At 40.7% G+C, this 27,806-nt stretch overlaps 1 protein-coding gene across 3 annotated transcripts in view; it reads right to left on the bottom strand.

Annotated features, from left to right (window-relative positions):
- The window catches only part of LOC137778715 (S-adenosyl-L-methionine-dependent tRNA 4-demethylwyosine synthase TYW1), a 206,782-nt gene that overhangs the window by 122,974 nt on the left and 56,002 nt on the right, over positions 1-27,806 (bottom strand). For all 3 annotated transcript variants that reach the window (XM_068565973.1, XM_068565972.1, XM_068565971.1), the window contains exons 10-12: positions 26,271-26,389; positions 24,809-24,918; positions 11,083-11,260 (exon numbers count right to left, since the gene is read on the bottom strand). In XM_068565973.1, coding sequence (XP_068422074.1) covers positions 11,083-11,260; positions 24,809-24,918; positions 26,271-26,389 — 407 coding nt within the window. The remainder of the gene's footprint in view (positions 1-11,082; positions 11,261-24,808; positions 24,919-26,270; positions 26,390-27,806) is intronic.

The following is a 27,806-nucleotide window of genomic DNA, read 5'->3' as shown; positions in this document are numbered from 1 at the left end:
AGAGTCAGAAAAAGAGCAGCCAAACACTTACAAAACAGCACAACCCAGAAGAAAAATGTATGTTGTAGATTCTTATTTTTCTTTGCCTTCTTAATCCGCATCCGTGAGTACCACTCATTCTCCACTTGGCTCAAATTCACTGACTCATTTCACAATGTCATCATCTACCAGATTTCTTGCCAGTTATGTTTTAAGCCCAGATTGTGCTCTTTCCAGAGCCTCTCTGTTCTCCCTTCAAATAGGTCTCATAATCCACTCTCTTCAATGAATTTCGAAGTAGAAAGAAATTCCCCCTTAATAATCCTCTGACCAAATTCTCCCATTATCAATTTGCTGTAACTATTCCATAATTTGTATTTACCCCTAGAATGTTATTTATGCATTTTTTGTTTCAAAGTCTAGGCACTTTTAAAAACTGTCACATAATTCACATGCCATAAAATTCACCATCAAAGTGGTTTATGTGCTTTTCGTATCTATCAGTATTGGCCTTACCAATCTTTGAGTGGAAGACCTTGAAAGACAGGGGCTCTATTTTTCTTTTTATCCAGCCATACAGGTAGACACTTAAAGCTACTTTTTAGTGGATGTTGTTGACTCCAGCTGACAGAACTTTTAAGGAAATGTAGGCCAAACAAATGCTTGTAATCATCTGGCTTAGTGACATATGGAAAAATCAGAAGGGCCTAAACCCAAAGTTGTTAAAAGTGGAGAAGCTCTGACCAAAGTTAGGAAAAAATGATTAAAACACTGGCAGACTCTCATTGCTTTAATCCCTCTCCAATACTGATATAACGGAATGCTTAAAAGTTCAATAATGTGTCACTACTGAGCAAAGGACATCAATTACTGGAAATGCAAAACAACAGCATACTGGAATGGCAGCATTTTGTCCCACCACCCCTTTTGCTGGGGGCCTCTTTAATAACAGACAAGCTACTTTAACTGGATTTTATGTTTTACAAAAATAAAAAGGATTGTCTTAATGAATACGGCTGGCTATCATCGTCTGATACTCGCAGGACTTTGTCATAAAGCTGCCTGATGCAAAATGGGAACTGGCCTGACCTTTTCACTATGCCTCCACAACTACTTCAAGAGTATGAACAGTAAATTCCAAAGGCCATAGTTGTCTTACAAACCACCACCATTTTGCAAAAAAAAAAAAAAAAAGTAGCCCTGGACGTTGACACTAGCAATAAGGAATTTTTGACATTACTAAACGCCTGAGGTGCTATAATCAGGAATTTTATAGCTCTTTGGGCAGGGACCAGAGGAAGAATGGAGAAGAGGAAAACCCCAAGGAACTGTAGAGCTCATTCCTAAGGGGCTCAAAAGGAGTAAAAGGCCACTGGAGAAATTTTCTGAGCCTCAGGGATCTTATGTCTGTCCTGCTGTTGGTCTCTGTTCCCCGTGACAGGTGATGGGGCTCCAAGCACAGTCATCTGTCTGTCTCCATTCTATTCAGAGATAGGATCATTTTAGTTATATCCTTAAAACCATCATAATAATTCCTGTGTCTCAGAGTCTCACATTGCTGTTGAGAACAATTAGAAAGGACTATACAATAAAAGGGATATATAACTCTGAGCCCACTCCCCAGTGAAAATACCCTATGAATCTTGATATGATTTTTGTGATGACCCTTCATCCTGCTAATTTTAAATCTCTGAGTTTTGAATGATCATATATAGAAAAACATTGCAATTGAACATAAAAATCCCTCTCCCTTCTTCCCTTTCTGTAGAGATTAGGCCTCATTCTACCCAGAATAATCAATAATCATATCAAGATCTTACCTAGAATGAAACCTCCTCATCTCTACAGAAAGGAGAAACGGGAGAGAGATTTATGTTTGTAAGAAATCTAGAGGCTTCAATAGTAACTTTGATGCTCCCATTGGACAAAAAAATAACCGAAGTGACCCAAATATCCAAAACTTATATGTGAAATCTATCCAAAAAAGGGACAGTTTCTATTAGCTGTTTCCTTCCCTGTGTTACGGGCCACAGTCTCTTGTTTCTGTGTCTAGTTCATGTTTTTATTTTTTTTACGAAAGCTGAACATTTTAAATAATATTATTTGGCAATTCTAAATCAGATTATCTCCCAACCCAGGGGTTTTGTTTTGTTTTTTTTCTTTTCTCTCTGTTTGCTGTTTCTGTTGTTACTGAACTAATTTGGTAAATTCTGAATTCTTGGTTGTGTTTAACCACTAAAATCCCTGTGTGATTAGCTTAGTGGTCAGGTAAGGATTAGACAGAGATATCCTTAAATGACTTCAATCAGTAAGTCTCCTAGCCTTTGCTGAGGGGCTCTATGTGTGTATATTAGGGCACGCCTTCGATGTCCAGGCAGGCATTTGACAACTGTGCCTTAGCTTTCACTGTCTACCTGCTCAAGACATCAATATACCAAGTGGAGGTGGGCATATAGGGCCTTTTCAAGTCTTCCCTGGCATACCCACAGCCCTGCCCGTGTACATGGTCTTCTAGATTTCCAGGAACATGCTGGAGCTTCTCAAAGTCCCCTACGAACATCTCACTCCCTGGCTTTTCCTTTTAAGTATTTGATTAGCTTCCTGTTTGCCCCAACGGTTACTGCTGCCTCAGGTAGCTGTGAAGTTAAACAACTGCAGATAATTGTTTATGAGAAACACCGGAGAGAAAGGCTTTCCGTGCTGGACAAACTCTGAGTCACTTCTAACAAACACAACCCTTGTGAGTGAGAGTTTCCAGGGAACTGCCATATAATGACAGTTCTCCAGGAATGGGACTTTGAAAGAGTTCCAACTCTGTTTTGTCCCTTCCCCTGGCTGCCAGGCTACTGGTTTTTACCATGACTGTAGGCTACTAGTTTGCAGAGCTGGAGAAGTTGGAATGGAATAAGGACATGTTAACACATCACAAAGCTTACTGTTCATATTGCAATTCAGCTAATTTTCTGAGGAACAGTGGGTTTTCACCACAGCCTACTTTAACCCATTTCTAAGCCAAGTTTCAATCCTGAGCCTTAAAAGACAAATCATTTTTTAATTTAACTTAGTTGTTTTTTGCCTCCTCTTTACTGTACAGAGCCTGGATCCAAAGAAAAAGGGCCATCCCCGTACCCACACATACCCCTCAACAAAAGCCTTCAGTTTCTACTTTAGCCACTGGCTTCTCAGAATCCAAAAATCAAATATTCTAGTGTACTGTTGCAAGAAGTCTTGGGAGAAAAAAAGACCACTGCAATATTCAAAATATTTTTGTACTGTTAATGCGTATCATAGAAACACTCTTTTTTTTTTTTTGGCCACGCCATGCAGCTTGCAGGATTTTAGCTTCCCCGACCAGGGACTGAACCCAGGCCCCCAGCAGTGGAAGCATGGAGTCCTCACCATTGGACCACCAGGGAATTCCCTAGAAATACTTTTTTGACATGAGAATAAAAATACTATTTACTGGGGGCAAAAAAAACCTTCCTCAGATTGTTGCATACCCCTGGTTAAGAATTTGATTCTGACAATTTTTGCTGGTATTCTCACTGTTTTTATAGAAGAGTAGGTTTTGAAGGTCTGTACTCTGCTATTCCTGATAACCAACAAACAAGTTTTGTTTTTTATTTCCATCACAATTCATCACAATATTTCCTATGTCCATTGTGATTTCTTCTTTGACCCATAAGCAAATGAGAAGTGCGTTGCTTAAATTATAAGCATATTGGAATATTCTGGTTATCTTTTTGTACTGATTTATAGTTTAATTGCATTGTGTTCAGATATCATGCTCTAAATGAGTGCAATACTTTCTTGTGACTTGCTATAATGCCCAGCATATGGCCATTTGGTAGTTTTTCTGAGAGCAAGTTCTGTGCTCTTAAAAGGATTTTATATTCCAAAGTTTCTCACTTCAATACTCTTATTTCTGTAATACACGCTAAATTTGTTAATTTAGTTGTTCAAATCTTCACTACTATTCCTGATTTTGATTTGCCTGTTTTATCAGTTTGAGAGAAATGTGTTAAAAACTTACTATTTCTCCTTATAGTTCTGTCAATTTTGAGTTTATGTTACTGACTGTTGAAAAATTTTGAATTATTATATTGTTTTAATGTTCCTGGTAGGTTTAATATTTTATTATTAAGAAATGTTCCATCTTACCTCGAGTAATGGTTCTTGCCTTAAAGTATACTTGACCAATATTACTTAGCCTACCTTTCCAAGGTGCTTTTCATGTATTATCTCATACACTAACAATGCCACTATAAGGTAGCCATTATTACTGTAATCATTTTACAGATGAGAAAACTGGGCCCTGAGAAGTTATCTTCCCAGTGTCAGAAAGACAGCAAGAGATACAGTCAAGATTCAAACCCAGGTCTCTTCTAGACAGAGCACAAGCTCTTCATCACTTCACTGTGCTGCCTTTTTCTTTTTTTTTTTTAGCCCATCCAGAAAAGCATAGTTTTGAAAAGTGTCCCATCAATTCACAGACACAAAAGAAGACTATATTCTAAACTTAATACAAACAAAACAGGCTGGGAGAAAAAAAAAGGTCTATTGAAAGGATCAGGTAGGATTTATAATGAATCTTCATTTCATTGTAACTGTTACCTACAGCCACTTTGAGCTGATACATACAAGAAAACTTTATTTTTATTAAAATTCATGCATTTCTTGATACATTTACTAATATGTGAAGAGATGTCCAATTTATAGAGGTTCTCTAACACACATAGTGAATACCTTAGCAAAAACTAGAGAAAACAAAACATAAAGCAAACAAAATAACAGAAATACAAGTGGAAGAAGTAAGAGAACAAACGAAGTTCACACATCGTTTCAGTGAAGGTGCTCAAAAGTAAATGTACACCGGGACAAATTCTGTGGTGGTGGAGGAGGTGTAGGAAGTTAAATGTTAACCGTGTCATAGTTAAAAATGGAACACAGCTCTGTCTTCTTATGATAAGCCTGCTAGCAGGGAGAAAGCTCTGAATTAACTGTACTTATCACAAAAGAAAAAAATTTAAGATTTTAAATGTAAACTTAAAAATAATATAAAATAGTTAAGAAAATCGTGTAGAAGAACGGGTAGACAAAATAATTAGCTACTAAAGGTATCAGAAAAAGGCCTGAGAAAATCTGGTTAAAATGTTAAACCTTGTATTGCTACTGATGGGAGTAGTTGTTTTTATATCTTTTAAAAATAATACCAAAAAAAAAAAAAAAAAAAGTAATAAAAAGATTCTGCTAAAAAAGAAAAAAGAAAAAACAAGAAAATCGTGCAGAGGTGAACTAAAGATGAAGCTAAGAGTTAGCCAGTCGACAAAGGGCTGAACATTTGACTCTAAACCTTCTCACGCTCATAAAGAGGGAGACACAGTTATAGGATTCAAATGTCCACAAAGTAAGCACAAACTAGGTTCAGTGTTTCTCAACAACTTCCTTACCTTACAACATGGTCTACTTTTAGCAAGATGTCTCACGTAGGTCTTTGACGTCTTAGCACAGAACAATTTACAGGAAGTAATGACAGGGGGTGCTCTAGCGGGACAGCGATACCCAGGTGTGATGGGCCTTTCTGACTGCAGGGCTGAACGCAAGCATAGATCATACAGTCTCAAGAATAAGAGTCCTAAGCTCACATGTTTGCAGGAAACAAAGATATAATGTTAGAGTCAACCAAGACACTTTATTTATTTATCTATTTATTTAAGAAATTTATTTATTTATTTTTAAAAATTTGTTTATTTTATTTATTTATTTTTGGCTGCATTGGGTCTTTGTTGCTACGCGCAAGCTTTCTCTAGTTGCGGTGAGCAGGGGTTACTCTTCGTTGCGGTGCGCAGGCTTCAGTAGTTGTGGCGCACGGGCTCAGCAGTTGTGGCTCGCGGGCTCTAGAGCACAGGCTCAGTAGTTGTGGCACGTGGGCTTAGTTGCTCCGTGGCACGTGGGATCTTCCTGGACCAGGGCTCGAACCCGTGTCTCCTGCATTGGCAGGCGGATTCTTTTTTTGTTTGTTTGTTTGTTTGTTCATTTTTAAATTTATTTATTTAATTTCTTTATTTTTGGCTGCATTGGGTCTTCGTTGCTGAGCGCGGGCTTCTCTCTAGTTGTGGCGAGCAGGGGCTACTCTTCGTTGCAGAGCACGGGCTCTAGGAGCATGGGCTTCAGTAGCTGTGGCACGTGGGCTCAGTAGTTGTGGCTCATGAGCTCTAGAGTGCAGGCTCAGTAGTTGTGGTGCACGGGCTTAGTTGCTCCGCGACATGTGGGATCTTCCCGGACCAGGGCTCGAACCCATGTCCCCTGCATTGGCAGGCAGGTTCTTAACCACTGTGCCACCAGGGAAGCCCCAGCAGGCAGATTCTTAACCACTGCGCCACCAGGGAAGCCCAAGCAAGCCACTTTTAAAGGAAAAAGAAGTTCTTTGGACACCAAAACACAGACTACATGTGAAACATTCAAGAATATTCTTTCCTTACTCAAAGCAAGGTGCTTCCATTTTTCTAGTACGTGGCACTCTGTCTCCCTTTCGTTGTTTCACGTCTGTTAGAAATGGCAACAGAAATTTCTCTGCTGTAAGAGAATCGACAGTGCGATCCCCCTGACAGGTGGCAGATGAGACTCAGCCTCAGGGCTGAGGAGACAGCAAAGTGGTGGAGAGCGTGGCAAACTGAAAAGCAGAGGCTTCAGCGAAAAGACAGCCATTCCTTGCTGTGATATTGTCAGACAATAAGGAATACACATGCGGTCTTTGTGTTCCTAGTTCCTGGCACAGAGCTCCTAAAACTCTTGGTATTTCCCGAGTGACAGAGGTGAGAGAAGTGCCTTTTGTTACCTATAATAAGCCCCTTTCAACCACACAAGAATTTATATTGAGGTGACTTCTGATGAGCCCACGGACACATTCCAGAGAGGGGCTGGTGCCCGAAGAACCGACCACGTGATTAGAGGGTTGGCACTTTCAGTTCCCCCTGCAACCTCTAGGAAAGGGAGATGGGCTAGAGGTTGAGCTAATCACCAGTGACCAATCACAATGATTTCGTCAATCCTGCCTATCTAATGAAACCTCCATAAAACCCTCCCAAATGACGGCTTCAGAGAGCTTCCGGGATGGTGAACACGTTGGGTGCTGGGAGGGTGACGCGTCTGGAGAGGGTGGGGAAGCCCAGGGCCCTCTTCCCCACATCTTGTCCCATGCAGCCCTTCTATCCAGCTGTTTCTGAGTTGTAGTCTTTATAATAAACTAGTAACAGTAACTGAATTGTTTTCCCCGAGCTCTGTGAACTGTTCTAGCAAATTATCAAACCCAAGGAGGGGCTGTGCGACAACCCCAATGTACCGTCGGTCCATGAGAAGTACAGGTGGCAGCCTGGGACTACGTCTGGTGTCTGAAGTAGGGGGCAGCCTGGGACTGAGTCCTGACCCTGTGAGGCTGTGCTAACTCCAGGGAGACAGTGTCAGAATGTAACTGAACCTCAGGACACCTAGCTGGTGACTGCAGAGAATTAGAGGACTGCTTGGTGTGGGGGAAAAAAAACACACATCCGGTGTTAGAAGTGTTGTGAGTAAAAAAAACAGATAAGAGTGAAGTGTTCTGGTGTTGTAAAAACAGCACTGCATACTTGGCTCTTGACAATTTTTGCCAGACTGCCTTTTTTTCCGAAGTCAGAAATCTCTTTTATGAAAAATTTCTGGATTTTAAATGTTGGCTAAAAAAAGAAAAAAAAAAAGTTTCTAAACATGCTACAGGACAAATAAAACCTACTCCTTATCAATTGCCAGTTTGAGACTTCTGGTCTCAAGAACTCTCCAAGCTTTCTCACATAATTAATTAAGTTCCTGAAAAAGACTTGAGTCCTGGTACGTTCAAGGTTATCCTCCTTGTACAAAGCACAGCCTGCTGTGCTATTCGGTAGAGTACAAACATGGCCATAAACTCTCCCTCTCCTTGTACCCATGACCCTTTGCGATGTAGGTCTGAGTGCCCCTCACTGACTCCAAACTTGGCCATGTGACTTGCTTTAGCCAAGGAGAAGTGAGCAAATGTGACACAAGCAGAGGCTTGAACGATGCCCGTGTGTTGGAGTTTGTCCTTTCTTGCTGTTCATTGAAACCCTGCCACCATGTGGTCAACTTCAGACTTGCTGGAGGATGAGAGGCTACACGAATAGTGTCCCCAGCTGTCCCAGGCAAGGCCATCATAAACCAGCCATCCCAGTGTATCTGCCAACTGACTAGACACATGAACAACACTGAGACCAGCAAAGCCAGCCAAGACGAAAAGACCTCCCAGCCGATTCACAGAATTACAAGCTAAATGAATCGTTGCTAGTTTGACTGACTCAGTTTTAAGGCAAGTGGTTACAGCAAAAGATAACTGATACATGCTACAGTGTATCATATATCAGTTTTATGCCTATCCAAAATACCCTTATAAAGGCACTTGTTTCTGTGGAACTAAGAAGGCTTTTTCTCAAGAGAAAGGGGTTTTTTTTTTGTGCAATCACCACCAGGTTCTATCATTAAGTGTCTTACACATTCCTGTCACTTTTATTAATTAGCCTCTATGTTGACAAACAAAAACATAAAGCTACCTAGAATGCAAAAGCTTTCTCATTTGCCCAAGGTGTTTGCTTCTATCTTCAACAAATCCTCAAGGACCACTCACTGTGAAAACTCCCTTCAGTGGGAGAACTGCCAGCAAAGAGCCATATGCTTTGGAGCTGGAGGGGAGACTGAGATCCTTTTAAAGAAAAGTTAAGTATCCTGAAAAGGCCACTAGCCTGAATGTAATGCTTGCATGTGGGTCAAGGGAAGGCTAGTTGACAAAGTCAAGATCTTCTTCAAAAGATACCAAAAGAGTATGGGTTAGGCACTGTAGTAATTTAGAAATTTTTTATTAAAAAAAAAAAAATTAGTACACAGCCAACCACCCAGAGAACACTATTACTTCCTAGTGTATGCTCAAAGATAAAATGGTGGCAAGAGGTTCATCTAACAGCTGATTTGAATGAGCGAAGTGCATCAACATTAGGGGTAACTTCCAAAATCCATGATCTCCGTGCTATATTAGTAACTCTATAGCCTTGTTTTTCCGTAGGACACCAGAGACAATCGGTATTCAGAGTCCTCCTAATTCACAGAAATAAAACAATATTATCTGCACCTAGGAAATTTCTCTTTCCATTTTCTCTTGGACCACTTTCAAGTACATACCTTATTTAATTCTCTATCATTTTTCCACAATCCATGATGGCATTCACAAGGAATACCATGTATTATCAAACAATGAATCATCCTCTCTGGTTATTATCTTACATGCCACTCTTGGAAGATTCAATTCTTTCTGGCATTACAGTAGGCCCTCTGTATCTGAGGGGTCCACATTGACGGATTCAACCAACTACAAATCAAAAATATTCTAGGGAAAAAAAAAATTCCAGAAAGTTCCCCAAGGCAAACCTTGAATCTGCCATGTGCCAGCAGCTATTTACACAGCATTTACAATGTATCAGGTATTATAAATAACTTAGAGATGATTTAAAGTGTATGAGAGGATATGCGTGGGTTATATGTAAATACTATACCATTTGATAAAAGGAACTTGAGCATCAGTGGGGTTTGATATTTGCCGGGGGTCCTGGAACCAGTCCTCCTCAGATACCAGGGATGACTGCATGTCTTAAATTTGGGATAGACTCCTTTTTTCTATACGTGTGTGTGGAGGGGGTTGTATCCCAGTACCACTCTGTCTGAAGCCCGCCCTCATGAGCCATTTGAAAAGTCAAAGATCTTAACATAAAATTTTAAAAAAAGGGATGGTGACCCTATGCAAAACGTACACACTGACTTTTTTAAAACCTTTCCCTTTTAACTTTACCTTTTTATACAACTTCAAAAAGTAATATTTCAGCTACCTTTGTGACAATGTTAGTGATTTTCGCTTTACGGCCTGGTAACTAATAATTTTAATCAACTCTTTGATTTCCTATGATGCTGAGTTCTAAACCAAGCACCTACAGTGTGCCAGGAATTATACTAGTGGCATAAAGATAAGTAAGCAGGGGTCACTGGCCCAGGGACTCACAGTCTAATGAAGAAGGCACGAGTAAATAACAACCAAGTAAAATTTAGTGTTTTTGGTACTATAATATGTGTATATAGCTCAAGTATAATGCAAAATCAGGTCACTTCCAGGTCCCAGGAGATGGTCGTCTCTACCTGGAGAGCCCTCCCTCTAAGTCATCCAAACCAACCGCATCATCCTACCTCCTAAACCCGCTCCTTCCTCACGTGATCCCTCGACTGTCACAGGGCCCCACAGCCCTAGCAATCAACGTGGCTGGAACTTTCCGAGTCATCAGTTAAGTTCTCTTCTGTGCAGGGCTCACAGAGCCATACAAACAGTTTGCCGAGCTTACCATGCCTCAGTGATACCTTTTTTAAGACTCCTCATTCTGCCTTACTTTCATCCTTCTAACTCTTACCTAAACAAACGTATAATCTCCTATCCAGTTTCCCGCTTCTTGGCTCACCCCACTTTATACCGTGCTGGCAGGCTACGCTGCAGAAAGCAAGATCTTTCTGAAGAACAGCATTTGAAGTCCTCTGCAACCTTGCCCCCACCTTTCCAACCTGGGTTCCAGCTGCCAGTCTCTTTCGCACACTCTGTGGTCCTAATCAACCATACTTGCATGATGGTATCCCAAATACCCCAACTCCGTATCTTTCTCGGACGGTTCTTGTTAAAAATCTACAGTTTCCTATCTCCCCAAGTACCCATCCCAGCCATATTTTAAGATCCAAATTTAATGAAGCCTTTTCTGAGAAGTTTTACCCTGCTTCTTTCATCTAGAACAAACCTGCTTTCTCTTTTGAGTTCCCCCAGCCATGTATTCGTGCCTCCATTTCTTAAGCTAACGTCATCCTCCCCGATAGAATGGATTTTTAAACGCAGAAGCCCTGGCCCCTCAAACCCAACATTTGTATGTACTCAGTAATCAGTGAGTCCTTTCGGAATGCCTGTGATGCCTGTTAAGTTTTACTTTTCGGTCAAACACAGAGTCGAGCAGCAGTATCTTAACAAGATGGACCACTCACCTGATTTCCGCAGGGAACTGTGCATTTGTGACCAGGAAACTGGAGATTTTACACTCGTGGAGGAGCTTCAAAAACCCGTTGATTTCTGGGTACATGATGGGTTCGCCCACAAGGGATAATGCACAGTGCTTTACTGTCATTCCTTCCTCAAAGCGTTCCTGTCCGACACCTGGCACTCCTGGAGAGCACGGTGGAAAGGAACCAGCTCAATAAGGCACAGATAGAGGACATCACTTTTAGTTTTCAAGTTTTCTTAATGGTTCTTTGATTTTAGAGGGCAAAATTACTTTTGATACCAGCCAAATAATACAAAACAAGAGCCTGGGGGCGGGGGGGCAACCCTAACATTATTAAACCAGAAAAAAAAAAAAAAAAAACCAAAAAAAAACCCTAGAATTATTATATCAGCAACCTCATCCTTGGTCTTAGTGCTAATTAAACTACATCAATACAAGCAGGCAAAACTAACTTTGTTATTAGCTAGTTATTTGGAACACAGAATGTATTACTTTCCATAATTTTGCTCAGCTCTGCATTCTTTCTTGTTGGTCTAAGACAATGAACTCAGTATGGCTGCATAAGGAAAGCCTCTCCTATACCAATCATTGCCGCCTTCATTCCTCACGTATTTCGAACTGAGAAACGAAATGCAGTCGGTCCAAAAGAACAGAGGAGAGAAGCAGCAGCCTGCAGTTCTCACCTTTGGCTTCATATTGGAATCACCTGGAGAGTATCGTAAACTACGGCGGCCTAGGTCCACTGCCAAAGATTCTGTTTAACTGGAGTGGATGCAAGCCAGAGTAAGGGGAGCTTTAAAAGTTCCTCAGGTGATTCTAATGTGCAGCCAAAGTGAAAAACCACTGCATAAACCAGAGGCCCCCAAACTTATATGCAAACTAGAATCACCTTGGAATTGTCAACGTTCCAAATTCCAGGCCACAGCACAGGCCAATGAAATCACCACCTCTGGGGAAGGGGCAGAGGCATCAGGAGCTTTTGAAGCTCCCCAGGTGATCCCAATATGCAGACAAGTTTGGGGAACCACTGCCACACACCACTGGTTCTTGACCCTACTTAGACGTTGACAAATAACCCAAAGAACTTGAAAAAATCCCAGTGTCCAGGCAGTATCCCAAGCCAATTAAATCGCAATCTCTAGGGATGAGAGCCTGAGACATCCGTATTTTTTAAATGCTCCCCATGTGATTAGAGTGGCCAGGATGGGTTAAGCAGCACTGCTCTAGACTCGAGGTACTGTAGGAAAGCAAGCATGAAAAAAAAAAAAAAAAAAAAATTAGAAAGCATGCTTGAAAACTCCCTCACTCTAACACAGAGTTTGAAAGACTTGGAAATTGCTTAGAAAGGCAAATAAAACCGTATCTCTTTTACTTCAGATATCTCTATCCATTATCTCTAGTTTCTTTTTGAAGAACCCATTCTCTCTAAAGGATACAGATTCCTCACCGAGACTGGAGGTGGGAGGAAACATGTTCATATTCCCTCTGAGTCATTTATGAGCCATCTCTGAAAAGTAGTTTTCTTGACTGTAAGCGGCACTTACCGCAAAGAATGTTTCTTAGAATTAAATGAGATAATGCACGGAAAAGCTTTAGAAGAGGGCCTAGCACATACACAAAAACATTCATTAAGGACTTTTTCTTCTCATCACCTTCATCCTGGTTTCTTAAAATGATTAAATCCCAGTCACTTCACCTTAAAGAACAACAACAACAACAAATCTGGAGAAAATAAAGTTAGCTTTCACTGCTTGCTTGTGCTTTAGTTTCCAGGAAGTGACTTTATTTTACACACACACACACACAGGCACACACACACAATCTACTTGGAAATAAGCAAGGGCAAGTAAATACCCAAGACATCAAACCAAGATAATGCATGCTAAAATCAGAACAATCTAAAAGTGGCAGGTTTTATCTTCTTTTATGACTACCTAACTGCAATTCCAAGAATGTATTTCATGTCAGTATTTGGGGGATGAATAATTTTTTAAGTTATTGAAATCTAATATCTTAAGTGAATCAAGGTTTTAAATAAAACTTGATCCATAATTCAGTCTGTGTTGCCAAGACAACTCAACATTAAGTATAAATTTTCCTTTTTGTTAAAAAAAAAAAAAAAAAATCAGTAACTTTAATCTCCCCAGGAGAAGATGAGTAGAAGGGCAGATTTAATCGGAACTGCAAAATTAACCTAAAACTCAGAAAGCAGAATGACTGAGCACTGGCTGGGCCCTAACCGCTGGAAGTCAGACACATCAGGTCCAAATTCTTGCTCTACCACTAGGCTGGTTTGTGTCCTGGGTCAAGCCACTCACCCCTCCCTACACCCATTCCCTAATCTATAAGATAGGGATTTCACATGCACACAGTTATAAGAATTCAACGAAATAAGCCACATGAAATGACAGGTCTGGTACCAGGCCCAGCACATAAGCATTCAAAAAAATCGTATTTTTATTATAGTAATTATTTCATGAATTGAAATAGAAATTCAATTATTTCCATTATTTTAAGTAAAATGGTAATTCCATTCAATTCAAGATACAGTTGACCTTTGAACAACAAGGGCTGGAACCGTGCAGGCCCATATATATGTGGATTTTTATATATATCTGTGTGTGTGTGTGTGTGTGTGTGTGTACATTTGTATACACACACACAGGAAAATTTTTTGGAGATATGTGACAATTTGAAAAAACTAGCAGATGCACCCCACAGCATAGAAATATCCAGAAAATTTAAGAAAAACTTAGGTATATCCCAAATGCATAAAATATATGTAGATTTGTCTATTTTATCATTTACTACCATAAAATACACATAAATTTTTTTTTTTTTTTTTTGGCCAGCTACGCGGCATGCAGGATCTTCCCCGACCAGGGATCGAACCTTGGGAGCTCAGAGTCTTAACCACTGGACCGCCAGGGAAGTCCCAAATACACATAAATTTTTAAAAAGTTAAAATGTATCAAAACATACTCACACAAACACTTAAGGACCACACACGGCACCATTCCCAGTCCAGAGAAATGTAAACAAACGTAAAGATGCAGTATTAAATCATAACTGCACAAAATTAACTGTAGTACCGACTGTACCTCGGTAATAATCTCCTAGGATCTCCTGTTGCTACCGCGCTGAGCGCAAGTGTTGCAAGTATCTGCTTGAAACGCCACGCCACGTGAGGCTCATTATCTCCACGTGAGCAGTTCATCTCTCCAGTCAATTGCAAATTGCAGTAAAAGGCAATCTCTCGCAGTTCTCTCGTAGTTTTCATCATGTTTGTGCAATACCATGAACCTTGAAATAACACCACGGGACCCACACAATGTGCCACTAGTGATGCTGAAGTGCTCCCAAGAAGCAGAGAAAGATCATCAGATGACAAGAAAAGGGTGAGTGGCTGGATACGTACCGCAGATTCAGATCTGCAGCGGCCGTTGCCTGCCACTTCAAGATAAATGAGTCCAGTGTAAGGACCATTGTTAAAAAAAAGAAAAGGAAATTCATGAAGCTGTCGCTGCAGCTACACCAGCAGGCGTGAAAACCTTGCGCTTTTTGCCAAATGCCTTTGTATCTCATATTGAAAATGCAGCTTTTATGTGGGTGCAGGATTGTTATAAAAAAGGCATACCTATAGACGAATATGAGTCAAAAGGCAAAGTCATTATATGACAACTTAAAGCAAAAGGAAGGTGAAGGATCTAAAGCTTGAGAATGTAATGCCAGCAAAGGAAGGTTTGATGATTTTAGAAAGAGGTTTGGTTTTTAACATGTCAAGGTAACAGGAGAAGCAGCTTCTGCCAACCAAGAGGCAGCAAAGGAATTCCCAGCAAAGAAAATCATTGAGAAGAAAGGATATCTGCCAGAACGGGTTTTTAATGTAGTCAAAACTGCTCTATTCTGGGGTGTAAAAAAAAAAAAAAGCCTCAAAGGACATTTATTAGTAAGGAAGAGAAGCCAGCACCAGGATTTAAGGCAGGAAGGGGTAGGCTAACTCTACCGTTCTGTGCAAATGCAGTCGGGTTCACGATCACGACTGCCCTTCTCTATAAAGCTGCTAACCCCTGAGCCTTGGAGGGAAAAGATAAACACCAGCTGCCAGTCTTTTGGTTGTACAAAAAGAAGGCCTGGACGATGAGAACACTTTTTCTGGACTGATTCCATGGATGCTTTGCCCCTGAGGTCAGGAAGTACCTTGCTGGTGAGGGACTGTCTTTTAAAGTTCTTTTGATATTGGACAATGCCCTTGGCCATCCAGACCCCATGAGTTCAACAGCAAAGGCGTCCAAGTGGTCTCCTTGCCCCCAGACACAACGTCTCTAATTCAGCCTCTAGATCAGGGGGTCAGAAGGACCTTTAAGGCTCATTACACATGGTACTCTATGGAAAGGACTGTCAGATCCCTGACAGACAGAACATTAGGAAAGTCTGAAAGGATTACACCACTGAAGAGGCCATCCTTGTTCTAGAAAAATGTGTGAAAGCCATCAAGCCAAAAACAATAAATTCCTGCTACAGAAAGCCGTGTCCATTTGTTGGGCATGACTTCACAGGATTTACGACAGAGCCAATCAAGGAAATCACCAAAGAGATTGTGGATATAGTTAACAACAACAACAAAAAAAGGTGGGGCTTCAAGATATGGGTCTTGGAGAAATTCAAGAGCTAGCAGACATCACACCAGAGGAGCGAACAGAAGATGACTGCATGGAGATGAGCGCTTCCTAACCAGCGCCAGATGACGAGGAAGAAGACAGAGAAGAAGCAGTGCCAGAAGCCAAATGGACACGAGGCAATCTCAGAAGCGTTCGATTATTCAAGACTGCTTTTGACTTCTTTTGCGACATGGACCCTCCTATGATACGGGCACTGAAACTAAAGCAAGTGGTGGAAGAAGGATTGGTACCATATAGAAACGCTTTTCGAGAAATGAAAAAGCAAAAAAGTCAGACAGAAATTACCAGGTATTTACATAAAGTCACACCGAGTGTGCCTGCCTGCCTCGCCTGCCTCCCCTCCCCCACCCCTGAGACAGCAGGGAGACGCTGACATGTCCACGGAATCTGAGCAACACGGATGTGGCCACGGCAGGGTTTTGAGAAGGGTGGCCTAAGCAGGGTGGATCACGTTGGGTGCTATGTTGAGAACAGAGGGGCAAGCAGAGAGGCTAACCTGCCACAAGGACATTACATAATCTAAGCAAGAGAGGTTGGTGGCTTGGACCAAGGTGGTGGCAGTGGAGGTGGCAAGAAGGGCTTATCAGCTGGGCCTATTTCAAAGGTATAGTCAAAGGCTCTATTTTGAAGGTATGTTTGAAGGATTTTCTAATGGATTAGATGTAGGTTATGAGAGACAGAGAGGTGTCAATGATTTCTATAAAGTTTTTGGCCTAAGCAAGAGTCACCATCAATTGAGACAAGTTGGCGGTAAGAAAGCCTTAGGGGTAACATGGGGGTAACAAGTATTGCGGGGGTGGGAAAGGGGGTGGAGGTAGATACCATGTGTTCAATTTTGGACACGTGAAGTTTAATATGTCTGTTAGATAGCTGAATGTGTGTCCAACATTCAAGTTTGGATTCTGGGAGAAAGGCCTAGGTGGAAATAAACATTTTTGCGAAATGGATGGTATTTCTATCCAAGGGCCCGAAGCAGATTACCAAGGCAAGAAGGGCAGTTAGAGAAGAGGACCAAGGACTGAAGTCTACGCAATCACATATCTGAGGAAAGGAAGAGGGACCAACAAAGGACACTACCAGGGAAGAATGAGGAAAACTTAAAGGCAAAGAGATCAACTGCCATCTTCTCTGAGAGCTACAGCTAATAAATATCAGACCACTACAAAAACAAACAAAAACCAATACCAAAAAAAGGCCTGTGGATAAGCCTTCTAAAAGTATAATTCTGGGATTTTAAAATTATCCTAATTTTCTCAAAAGTAAGGCACTGAGAATATGTAAAACCTTGGTTCTCTCCTTCAAGAAGGACATTTCTATTTCATGCTCACTGTCAGAGGCGATTACAGTGTTCCCCCAAAAACAAGGCCCTCAGGGACTCAACCTCATGCTGTCTTTCACTGTCCTCAAAGAAATATGTCAGAAAATAAGACATACTCCAAATTTCTAATGGAAAGCAGTCCTGGAGCAGGAGGACAGCCCAGGCAACAGCAGACGCTACATTTCAGCAGCAAATCTATAGGGCTATTTCCCACTGTGTGTGTGTCTGTCTCTCTGTCTCTGTCTCTCTCTCACTCACACACACAGAGTCTGTTCACTTCATGTTTCCCTAAACCTTATCCCTTTCACCTCTAAACTCTGCTTTGGTTTTGTTTTTTTGTTGTTGTTTTTGTTTTTTGGTTTGGAGTTTTTTTTGTTGTCGTTGTTAGTTTTCTTTGTTTTTTCTTAAGCAAGTTTTGTGACATTTCTCTTAGCCTGAACAGCTTCCTGATCCTGAACAGTCACTACAGTCATCATATTAACTAGGAAGCACACCTTATCTCACCGAAAGATGCCAAAGCAGAAACTTAAGATTCCAGAATTTTTATCCTAAGGTCATAGCAATAAGCTGAATAACCCAGAAATAAAAACGATATAAGGTTCGGGCTTCCCTGGTGGTGCAGTGGTTAGGAATATGCCTGCCAACACAGGGGACACGGGTTCAAGCCCTGGTCCGGGAAGACCCCACATGCCACGGAGCAACTAGGCCCGTGCACCATAACTACTGAGCCTGTGCTCTCAACCCCGCGAGCCACAACTACTGAGCCCGCGTGCCACAACTACTGAAGCCCACGCGCCTAGAGCCGGTGCTCCACAACAAGAGAAGCCACCATGATGAGAAGCCCGAGCACCACAACGAAGAGTAGCCCCCGCTCTCCACAACTAGAGAAAGCCTGCGCACAGCACGAAAGACCCAACACAGCCAAAAATAAATAAATAATTTTTTTAAAAAATGATATAAGGTTCAACGTAGAGTATTCCTATTTCTTTGGGGTTTTTTTGCGGGGAGGTTGATTAACCCCCCCTCTGTTCTGAATACTTTCTTATGCCTTTTTTTAAATTGAGGTATAATTGATATGTGTGAGTATTCCTCTTTCTAAAGATTGGACCAATCAGAAATAAAACATTTTCTTCTTTCTTCTCAAATAACAATATAGTTCCTGGCCAAAGATGTTCCTAAGAACCCCTCCTGGCTGAAAGTCATAAATAATATATCTTTGATACAGCCACTTCTACTATGATGTTTATTTCATAAATAAGCTTCGGAGAACAATTAGCAGGTGGTGTTCTCTTCCCTGCCTCCCCGACATTCCTTTTGGATGTGTACTTTAGCACACCTCGTTCCTGAGGACCATCTGTTGGAGACCCTTTATTTTTCGCATTACTTCACTTCTAGCTTAAACTATAGATAAAAACATCTAGCAACAAACGATGTCATCTTCACCTTTGCACCTTCAGCACCAAGGACGTTCCTCACAAAGAGTGTTCACTCACTTGATGTCAGCTGAACTGATGGGAAGCTGAGCTAAAGAAACCTGAACTCCATTCTCTGAAAACTATTTCTCCCTGCCATGGTGGTAATTGGAGGGGGGGCAGTGAGCATTTTGAAAAAAGGCCGAGTTGCACTGTAATTCTGACCTACTTGTAATCAATGTAAAGTTAATTTTGCATGCATATAAAGGGAAAGCTAATAAAAGTCATGGGAAGAAAGCTGGCTTAATGATCAATGAAATAACTGAAAAGACAATGATTGCCCTTGGGATTGAGAATAGATGCATGAAAAGGAAATGTTTAAAAGATGAGTATATCTTCAAAATGTGCTCAAGGCTGGCCACTCAGCTAAAGCTGGACACTCAGAGGCAAAAACAACCTCTGAGTACCCACAACAAGTCTCACCCTACACAAAAATACGATCATCAAATGACTGAACCAGACCCACAGGAGAGAGCGGGTGATCATCACGGGCTAGGAAAGCACCCTGTAAAACAGGACTCCAAGCTAGAGTAAGGGAAATTATTAATGAGTGACCTCTAAGGAAAGGCTAAAGTGGAGATACCCAGAAAATGACAAACTAAGAAGGAAATGGAACTAAACATATTGTGGTAATTATTTCACAGTCTGTCTATATATCAAATTGTCATGTTGTACACCTTAAACTTACACAATGCTATATGTCAACTGTACCTCAGTAAACCTGGAAGAAAACAGTCATGTTAAAAAAAATAATTTTATTAGCTGTGATAATGATATTGTGTTTATGAAAAAAATCTAATGCTTAAAAGAGATTCATATTGAAGTTTGAAGGCAAATGTGATACTTGGGATTTGTCTTAATTACTTCAAAGAAAAAAAGGGGAGATAGAGAAGTAAGTATGGCAAAATTTTGACAATTTTTAAATAGGGAAGAAAAGGATATGGGGGTTTATTGTGCCATTCTATTTTGTGTATACTTGGACATTTTCATAATACGATTTTTTAAGACGTTTAGATTAAAAAAGAAATCAGGGCTTCCCTGGTGGTGCAGTGGTTAAGAATCCGCCTGCCAATGCAGGGGACACGGGTTCGAGCCCTGGTCCAGTAAGATCCCACATGCCGCGGAGCAACTAAGCCCATGTGCCACAACTACTGAGCCTGCGCTCCAGAGCCCACGTGCCACAACTACTGAAGCCCGCGCGCCTAGAGCCCGTGCTCCGCAACAAGAGAAGCCACCGCAGTGAGAAGCCCGCGCACGGCAACGAAGAGTAGCGCCCGCTCACCGCAACTAGAGAAAGCCCGAGTGCAGCAAAGAAGACCCAACGCAGCCAAAAATAAGTAAATAAATAATAATTTAAAAAACAGAAATCAGATCAATTCATGTTATTAGTAAGGAAAGATAACCATGGTATATTAAAGGGTAAAAATAAAGCACTGTAAATTTTAAAAAAGGAATAAATGTGGAACTAGGGAAAAAAAATATACTCTCCACCAGGGGCTGATATGAAATCTAGAGTTACATTCCTGCATCTTTAGCATCCAGAAGTAGGATGTGTGTCAGAGCTGCACCCAGGTGATGGTACTCGGCTCAGAAGAGGTAGAGTGACTTGCATGAGTCTCACCATCCTCACCCTGAAGCTGACTATCCAGAAAGGAGGGTGACCTGTTTTATTTATACCCTTAAGGATGAATAAAAGATAGAACATAGAGATTTCACTGATTGCAGGAGGAATTCAGGTTCATTAAAAAAGAAAACTTTAGATTATAACCATTGATAAAGACTGAGTGAAGTTATAAAATCTCACTGCCAAGTTGAATGCCCACAGAAAACAACCATCAATTTGAACTCCAGATTACTTTCTGCCAAGAGCCAAGAACATAGAAAACATAACTAATACTCTGAAATATTAAAATTCTATCATTTTGCCAAAGTTATAATAAAAAGAAAAAAATTAACATTTTTGTATCATAGACCACCCCAGTTTTCCAGAAGAACTTTGGATTCTTACAAATTATGTATTTCATCCTAAGGTAATTAGGTTTTTTTTTTTTTCCTTTTCTAATACTATAGTTTCACAGCAGGATTTGCTTTGGTTATTATAGCAATGAGACAGATTTTCAAAAAAGTAATGTCTTGATTAAGCACAGAATAAAGTAAAAAGCATTAACAAACAGTCACCACCATCCAAAAACTGGAAACTAAGGAAGTTCTCATCTTAGTGAAAATATAATGAATGAGAGCTCCTTTATGCCCATGTGCCGACCTGTCTACTGCCCATCACACCTTCAAATATACACCTGTTTTCTACTACTACTTTAAAGAAAAACTGCTTTGGTACCCTGAAGAGTGTCGGTGTACAAATATCAGCCAGTTCCAATTTGGAAACCTTTCTAGAAAATTTATTGTCGATTATATAAAGACACGATTTGCTGACATGGTAACATTTTGTCAAGTCAATTAACTAAGGTATGCAAAAAGAATCCTTTGTGAGACTTACAAGGGCAAAGTAGATACTCTGTTAAAGCTGTTTTTAAGGATGAAATGAATGGCAGTTGTTGAATGTTTGGGGGGTCATCCTCACCCCCTTAGGCATTCTCACCCCTACTCAGGATTCACTTGTTCACAGACATGCTCTTTCTTTCTCCCTGCAATCCTGTATCTGTCCTCCCCCTACAAGACAATATATATATATATATATATATATATGTTTTAAAACTCTTTTGTCTCTTACGCCATGGATACCTAAAGACAAACCATCTGAGATGCCTACTGATTAAAGCAAGCACAAGGTGAGATTTCCCTGGTGGTCCAGTGGGTAAGACTCCACCCTTCCAATGTCGGGGGCAGGGGGAGCCCGGGTTCGATCCCTGGTCGGGGAACTAGATCCCGCATGCATGCTGCAACTAGGAGTCCGCATGCCTCAACTAAGAAGTCCGCATGCTGCAACTAAAGATCCTGCGTGCCGCAACTAAGACCCAGCGCAGCATAAATAAATAAAAAATAAATAAAAATAAATATTAAAAAAAAAAAAAAGGCAAGCACAAGGTTACTAACCAGGTACACCTTTCTGCACCCTCCAACAAGCTAGGCAGACAACAAAAACTACGTGTTCACCGACCTCACCTAACACGTTATTAACACGAAGAAAGGCAGCCTCATGATTTATTCATCTCTTATTTCCATTTAAAGTGCACTTGCAAAAATACTCCTGTCAGAAAAATTACCGTCAAAACTCAGATTGTCATTCTGTATCAAGGACACCTCGGAATGGAAAAATGAATGTCTACTCCTCAGGGCTGCTTCCTCCCATACAAACCCCCTGGGACACAGTTTATTCAGGGAGATTCCCAGATGTCCAGGAAACACATCTTCAGCCATCACCCCATTATTTAAGGGTTCAACTGACTCTTTAGGCACTAAACCAAAACAAACTGATTAGACCCTAAAGATAAAATTACTGGCATTTCCCTGCTTCTGATATTATTACCAGGGATGGTTCATTTTATGTGTCAACTTGGCTGGGCCATGGTGCCCAGACATTTGGTCAAACATTATTCTGGATGTTGCCGTGAAGGTGTCTTTTGGATGAGATTAACGTTTAAGTCAGTGGGCTTTGAGTAAAGCAGACTGCCCTCTCTAATGTGGGTGGGCCTCACCCAATCAACTGAAAGCCTTAAAAGAACAAAGGCTGACCTCCCCCAAGCAAGAAGGAATTCTGCCAGCAGACTGCCTCTGCATCTGAACTGCAATTCTTCCTTAAATTTCTAGCCTGCTGGTCTACCCCAATGGATTATTTTTATCTATCTTTTTGATTGGCCAAACCTGCACGATTACATGATCCAATTCCTTAAGCCAGTCTCACTCTATCAATCTCTCTCTCTATATATATATACACACACCCAAACAGCATCCTGTTGACTCTGTTTCTCTGGAGAATTCTGACCAGTAACTATCCAAAAGAAAACAAGACTTCGCCTTGAAATTTATTTAAAAGGCATATGGTTTATTTGAAGATCAACAATCAATAATATTAACTAAATCAACAAACAGTCTAAGAAAAGCTCATTAGTTCCTGATGTGGAGACTTCCTAGTTCTTCACCATACAGTTTCATTTAATCTTCCAAAAGACTGGTAAGAGACACTGCTTTATCCAAATAAGAGAAAATGACTTGTTCAAAAAAAAAAAAAATGCTTGAAACTAAAAGCCAAGATGAAATATTAAAATATTTATTAGCATCTCTGAAGATGTACAATAGGTTAGCACATACATAGACACACACAAATATGTACAGGGCAACTTTCCCTAGAAAATTCATAAAGAATAAAATAAAGGTATAATTGACTATCCTTTATAAATTATTATTGATCTTGAATCATTATTTGCATTGCTTTCCCAATTTCTTCTAGGAAATCAGAATAGTAATAAGAAGTACTGCAGTAAAAAATAACAAATAGATTTGGTCTTTGTTCCTGGTGCCCGACACAAAGCTCCTAGAACCCCTGGGATTTCCTGAGTGGTAGGAGTGTCTTTTGTCCTTCATAAGGAGCCCCCTTTGAGCATACCTAAATTTATGCAAATGGGGTGACACAGGGTAGGATCCCTAAATAGCCTCAGGCTGGGGCTGGTCACCAGAAAGACCAAGTGTTTAAGGGACTGGAACTTTCAACCACACAGACCTGTGAGAAAGGGAAGAGGGGGCTACAAATTAAGCTCTGTAATCTCTTGAACAAGATTTGATGAGCTTCTGGGTTGGTGAACATGCCAGGAGGGTGGCCAACTCCATGGGGACAGAAGCTCCTGGCCTCGGGACCCTTCCAGATGTACTTCTCCACCTGGCTGTTCTTCTGTGACATATATATATCCTTTATAATAAAATGGTAAAAATAAGTAAATGTTTCTCTGTTCTGTGAGCCACTCTAACAAACCAGGAATCCAAGAAGGAGGGTGTGGGAACTTCCAATTTATAGCCAGTTGGTCAGAAGCACAGGTAACATCCCAGACTTGTGATTGGCATCTGAAGTGGGGGGCAGTCTTATAGGACTGAATCCTTAACCTGCAGGGTCTGATGCTATCTCCAGACGGTGTCAGGGTTGAATTAAATTTGTCGGACACCCAGGCAGTGTCTGCTGAGACCTGGAGAACTGCTGGGTGATGTTAGGAAAACAACATCAGAAGCGCTGTGATCTCAAGAAGCAGTGACCTGACCGAACGAATTTCTTTGCATGAAAGAATCACCTGATCTTCAAAATGCTAATTACTGGGGTTTATAAAGACTCCCATTGATTATGCTAGCACCACAAGAGTGCCTACGTCAAAACAACCTTGGTTGGAATTCATCTTTTTTGTTGTTGTATATGAAAGGAAAGGAGAATAAAGGGGAGAGGACTAACAAGTGGCAGGTGGAGACAGAGGCATGCACATTTAACAGGGAACCTAATAGATTTATTTCAGCTGATCATCTGCAGCTGTCGTTATATCACTTTACAAGTCCTCCACATCTATCTACGGTAGTGGGTCTCAAAGTATGGTCCCCAGTTCAACAACATCGATACCACCAGGAAATCTGCTCAAAATGCACATTCTTGGTTGCTACCTCAGACTTACTGAATCATTCTCTGGGGAAGGAGACCAGGAATCTCTACTTTAATGCACGATTCTGATGCACACTAAAGCTTGAGAACCAGCAATCTCCAGTACAGTCAAATACTTTGAACTATGAGACACAACTAGATCAGGAAATTCTAGACACTGAGTGGCAGAATTCTACACATCACTGTGGATCATGTGGAGGAAATCTGATTAATATTAACCCTACTTTTTTGTAAGGCATTTATTCAAAAATGCTTTCCCAATACTAACTGATATTACTTAAGAATTTTCCAGTGTTCTAAAATTTTCAGTCCATTCACAAGGCTGCTTTGTACCCACCAAGACAGAACAATAGCAAAAGTTTTTAGGAAGAATGAGGATATACTCCCAGGCAAAACCTACAGGCTGAGTGTACCATATTATAAATAGCTAAGCTTTGAATTAAGCTTTTTAATTCTCCCATCATATAAGATATAAAGTTATTAGTAAAAACTAAAAAGGCCAAAACATATATAATATTTCTACAAAGTTTTCACTTTCCTATACGAGAATTTGCCAGCAAGGACAAAATCCTGCCAAAGGAGGCAATTCCTCTGCCAATTTAATTCAGGCTATTAGCATCCCTTTGTAGAGGGACAATAAATACCTCTAAACTGCTTCATCATGTTCTGATGGTTTTCAATGGCTTCCTTTAAGATCATTTCAGCCTGGTCCATCTTCCACCGCCATTCAGTACCCACTGGATTGGTGTGGTGCCTAGAAAAAAGAGGCAGAAGTTCTAAAGGACGCCCTGCATTAAATCTCAGCTAGTTACCGCCTATGAGGGAGTCCATATAATTATAAAATCAGGGTTGGTTTCCTACAAAAAGCTCAGCTATTTATAGCTGTAGTTTACAACTTATTTTGAGTCATGACACCTAGCAGAGAGGGGTAGATGGCAAGTGCCTGGCCAAGACTGAGACTTACTCGGGACAATATAAAACGTGCATCCCTCTCACAGCCATACAACAACACCAGGGCAACAAGCATCCAGTAACGACCACCAGTAGAATATTGTTGCAAGACCCTCTCTGAGAGGCAGTGCAATGGGAAGACCTAATTGAAATCCCAGACAGGAAACAGAGAACAAAGCAGAAAAAAACGTAGAAAAATTATGGCCAACAATTTTCCAAAGTTAATGAGAAACCATTAACCACAGATCGAAGAAACTCGCAAAACAACAACCAGGATATTTTAAAACAGCCTAAAAATACGGTATCTAAACTAATGAAAACAAAAGAAAATAAGAAAACCTTCAACTTAGAGAAAAAGGACACATTACTTAAGAACAAAGGTTAAAAATTATTTCTGACAACTCATCAGAAAACAAATAAAAATAAATTAAAATAAAAAAAAAAAAAAAGAAAACAAATAAGCCAGATGAAACTATAATGACACCTGAAAGAATGCTTAAAGGAAACAAACCTGTTAACTCAGAATTCTATACCCAGTGCAAATATCTTTCCAAAAATGGAGTAATAAAGACTTGTGCAGGACTTCCCTGGTGGCTCAGTGGTTAAGAAGCCGCCTGCCGATGCAGGGGACACGGGTTCAACCACTGGTCCAGGAAGATCCCACATGCCGTGGAGCAACTAAGCCCGTGTACCACAACTACTGAGCCTGCGCTCTAGAGCCCATGCGCCACAACTACTGAACCAGCTCTCTAGAGCCCGCAAGCCACAACTACTGAGCCCGCGTGCCACAACTACTGAAGCCCACGCGCCTAGAGTCCATGCTCCACAACAAGAGAAGCCACCGCAATGAGAAGCCCACACACCGCAACGAAGAGTAGCCCCAACTCACTGCAGCTAGAGAAAGCCCGCATGCAGCAACGAAGACCCAATGCAGCATCTTTAAAAAAAAAAAAACACCAAAAAAACTGGCAAGCTCCTGATAAAACTGATCAAGAAAAAAAACAACAAATGCATAAATATAACATTAGGAATGAAAAAGGGGATTAATTACAGAAACAACAGAGCTTTAGGTAAATCTGAGTGCAGTGTTGGGCAGAAATTGATTATTACAGATCATTACATATTTGGTCACCATGGCCATTCATTTTTACTTACCGCCAGCAGAAGACACATTTATTTGCACATGCCAAGCTCGGGGTAGTTTCCATGCAACGATGGCTTTCAATGCCATAGAACGTATGTTTATAGCAACCTCCTCTCCCTCGGAGCATGGACTGTGAAAGTAAAAAACAAATGATAATTTGAATAAAATCCTCAAAGCAAGGAAACAAAACACCAAGGCATCATTTTAAAGAAGAAACCATGTGTTTCGTAAGCATAAATACCCCTTCTGGTAGCTGCATGAGGCAGAAAATTAACATTAAAGCCTTAGAGTGTTTTGATGGTGTTTGGGTTTTGATACTGCTCTGGGTTTTCTACAACCTAATGAGATAAACCTATGATTCATTAACTCTGAAAGTTCTATAGGGAGGACCATGGATGCTTTCATTTTCAAATCCACCCAACTGCCTCAAATATTAGTACAATATATAATGCCAAAGGAGAGGTAGGACAGGCTCCCAGAATAGGGGGGGTGGTGTAGCGCTCATCTGAAAGAGTATCTCTGCATTGAATAAAGGAGGGTGGGTTAGGGAATGCAACCTGGAGCATATTCTATGTCAACCGAATGGTAGAATTTGAATATACTGAGACTGTTGAGGGGGGCAAACAGCATGTACACAAGAAACAGATTATTCCAAAAAAGAACACTATTTAATATGTGATTGGTAAAACCACGGGAAGTGCAGTAAGAAAGGTAATTTGAAGAAACACTGCAGATCGACTCAGGGTTGGAATCACAAGATACTACTGAGCTTCCTGAGGTATCATCAGAAAGATCCACCCAGGAGCTCTGTGCAAGATGGGCTTGATTCAGTGAAAGTGAAACCTGTGAGGAGGTTACGCAAGAAAGGTCATGGTGACTTGGCCCAAAACATTAGTGGAGGAAACGGGAAGGGTACTAAAGAGGTACAGTCAGTGCCATTCCCAATTAGAGGGGCAAAACAGAGGAAGTCATCCGAGATAACTGAGGTTTTGAGCCTAAGTGACTGACATACTATGGAACTAACGATGGGAACAACAAACGAGGAGACATAGATGGAGAGCCTTTACACATACGTAACAGTGTATAGTGTACATCAGTGTACTGATATTACAGTGCTGTCCACATAAAATCTACCAACTTGTTACTGTGTCAGTTGATCACAAAGTCTTATTTTTTGGTCCTGATAAAAGGGGTTCCCCCGTCCATCTCACTTAGTACTTACACTAAGAAAAATAGAGTGAAGGAAAAATATTGTTCAGGATAACTGTTTCTACAAACTCTCTTCCAAGTTCCCAATAAAATATTCAAGAAGGCAAACAAAATATTTATATCTTGCAAGTAACACTGAAAACTACAAAGTCCACCACATGCAGAAGTCACAGAGTAATTACCACTAAATATCAATATCACGCCAATGGAGAAACCAAGTTGAAGACTTTCATGTTTCATTCATTATTTAGCAATTAGTTAATATACTTCAAGCATGCTGTGTACTGAATGTACAATGACTAATAAGACAGAGCCCCTACCCATGATCTGTTTGGAGG

The sequence above is a fragment of the Eschrichtius robustus genome, chromosome 16, assembly GCF_028021215.1.
Source record: "Eschrichtius robustus isolate mEscRob2 chromosome 16, mEscRob2.pri, whole genome shotgun sequence".
NCBI classification, from domain to species: Eukaryota; Metazoa; Chordata; class Mammalia; order Artiodactyla; family Eschrichtiidae; genus Eschrichtius; species Eschrichtius robustus.
This window is presented reverse-complemented; position numbering and strand designations above follow the sequence as displayed.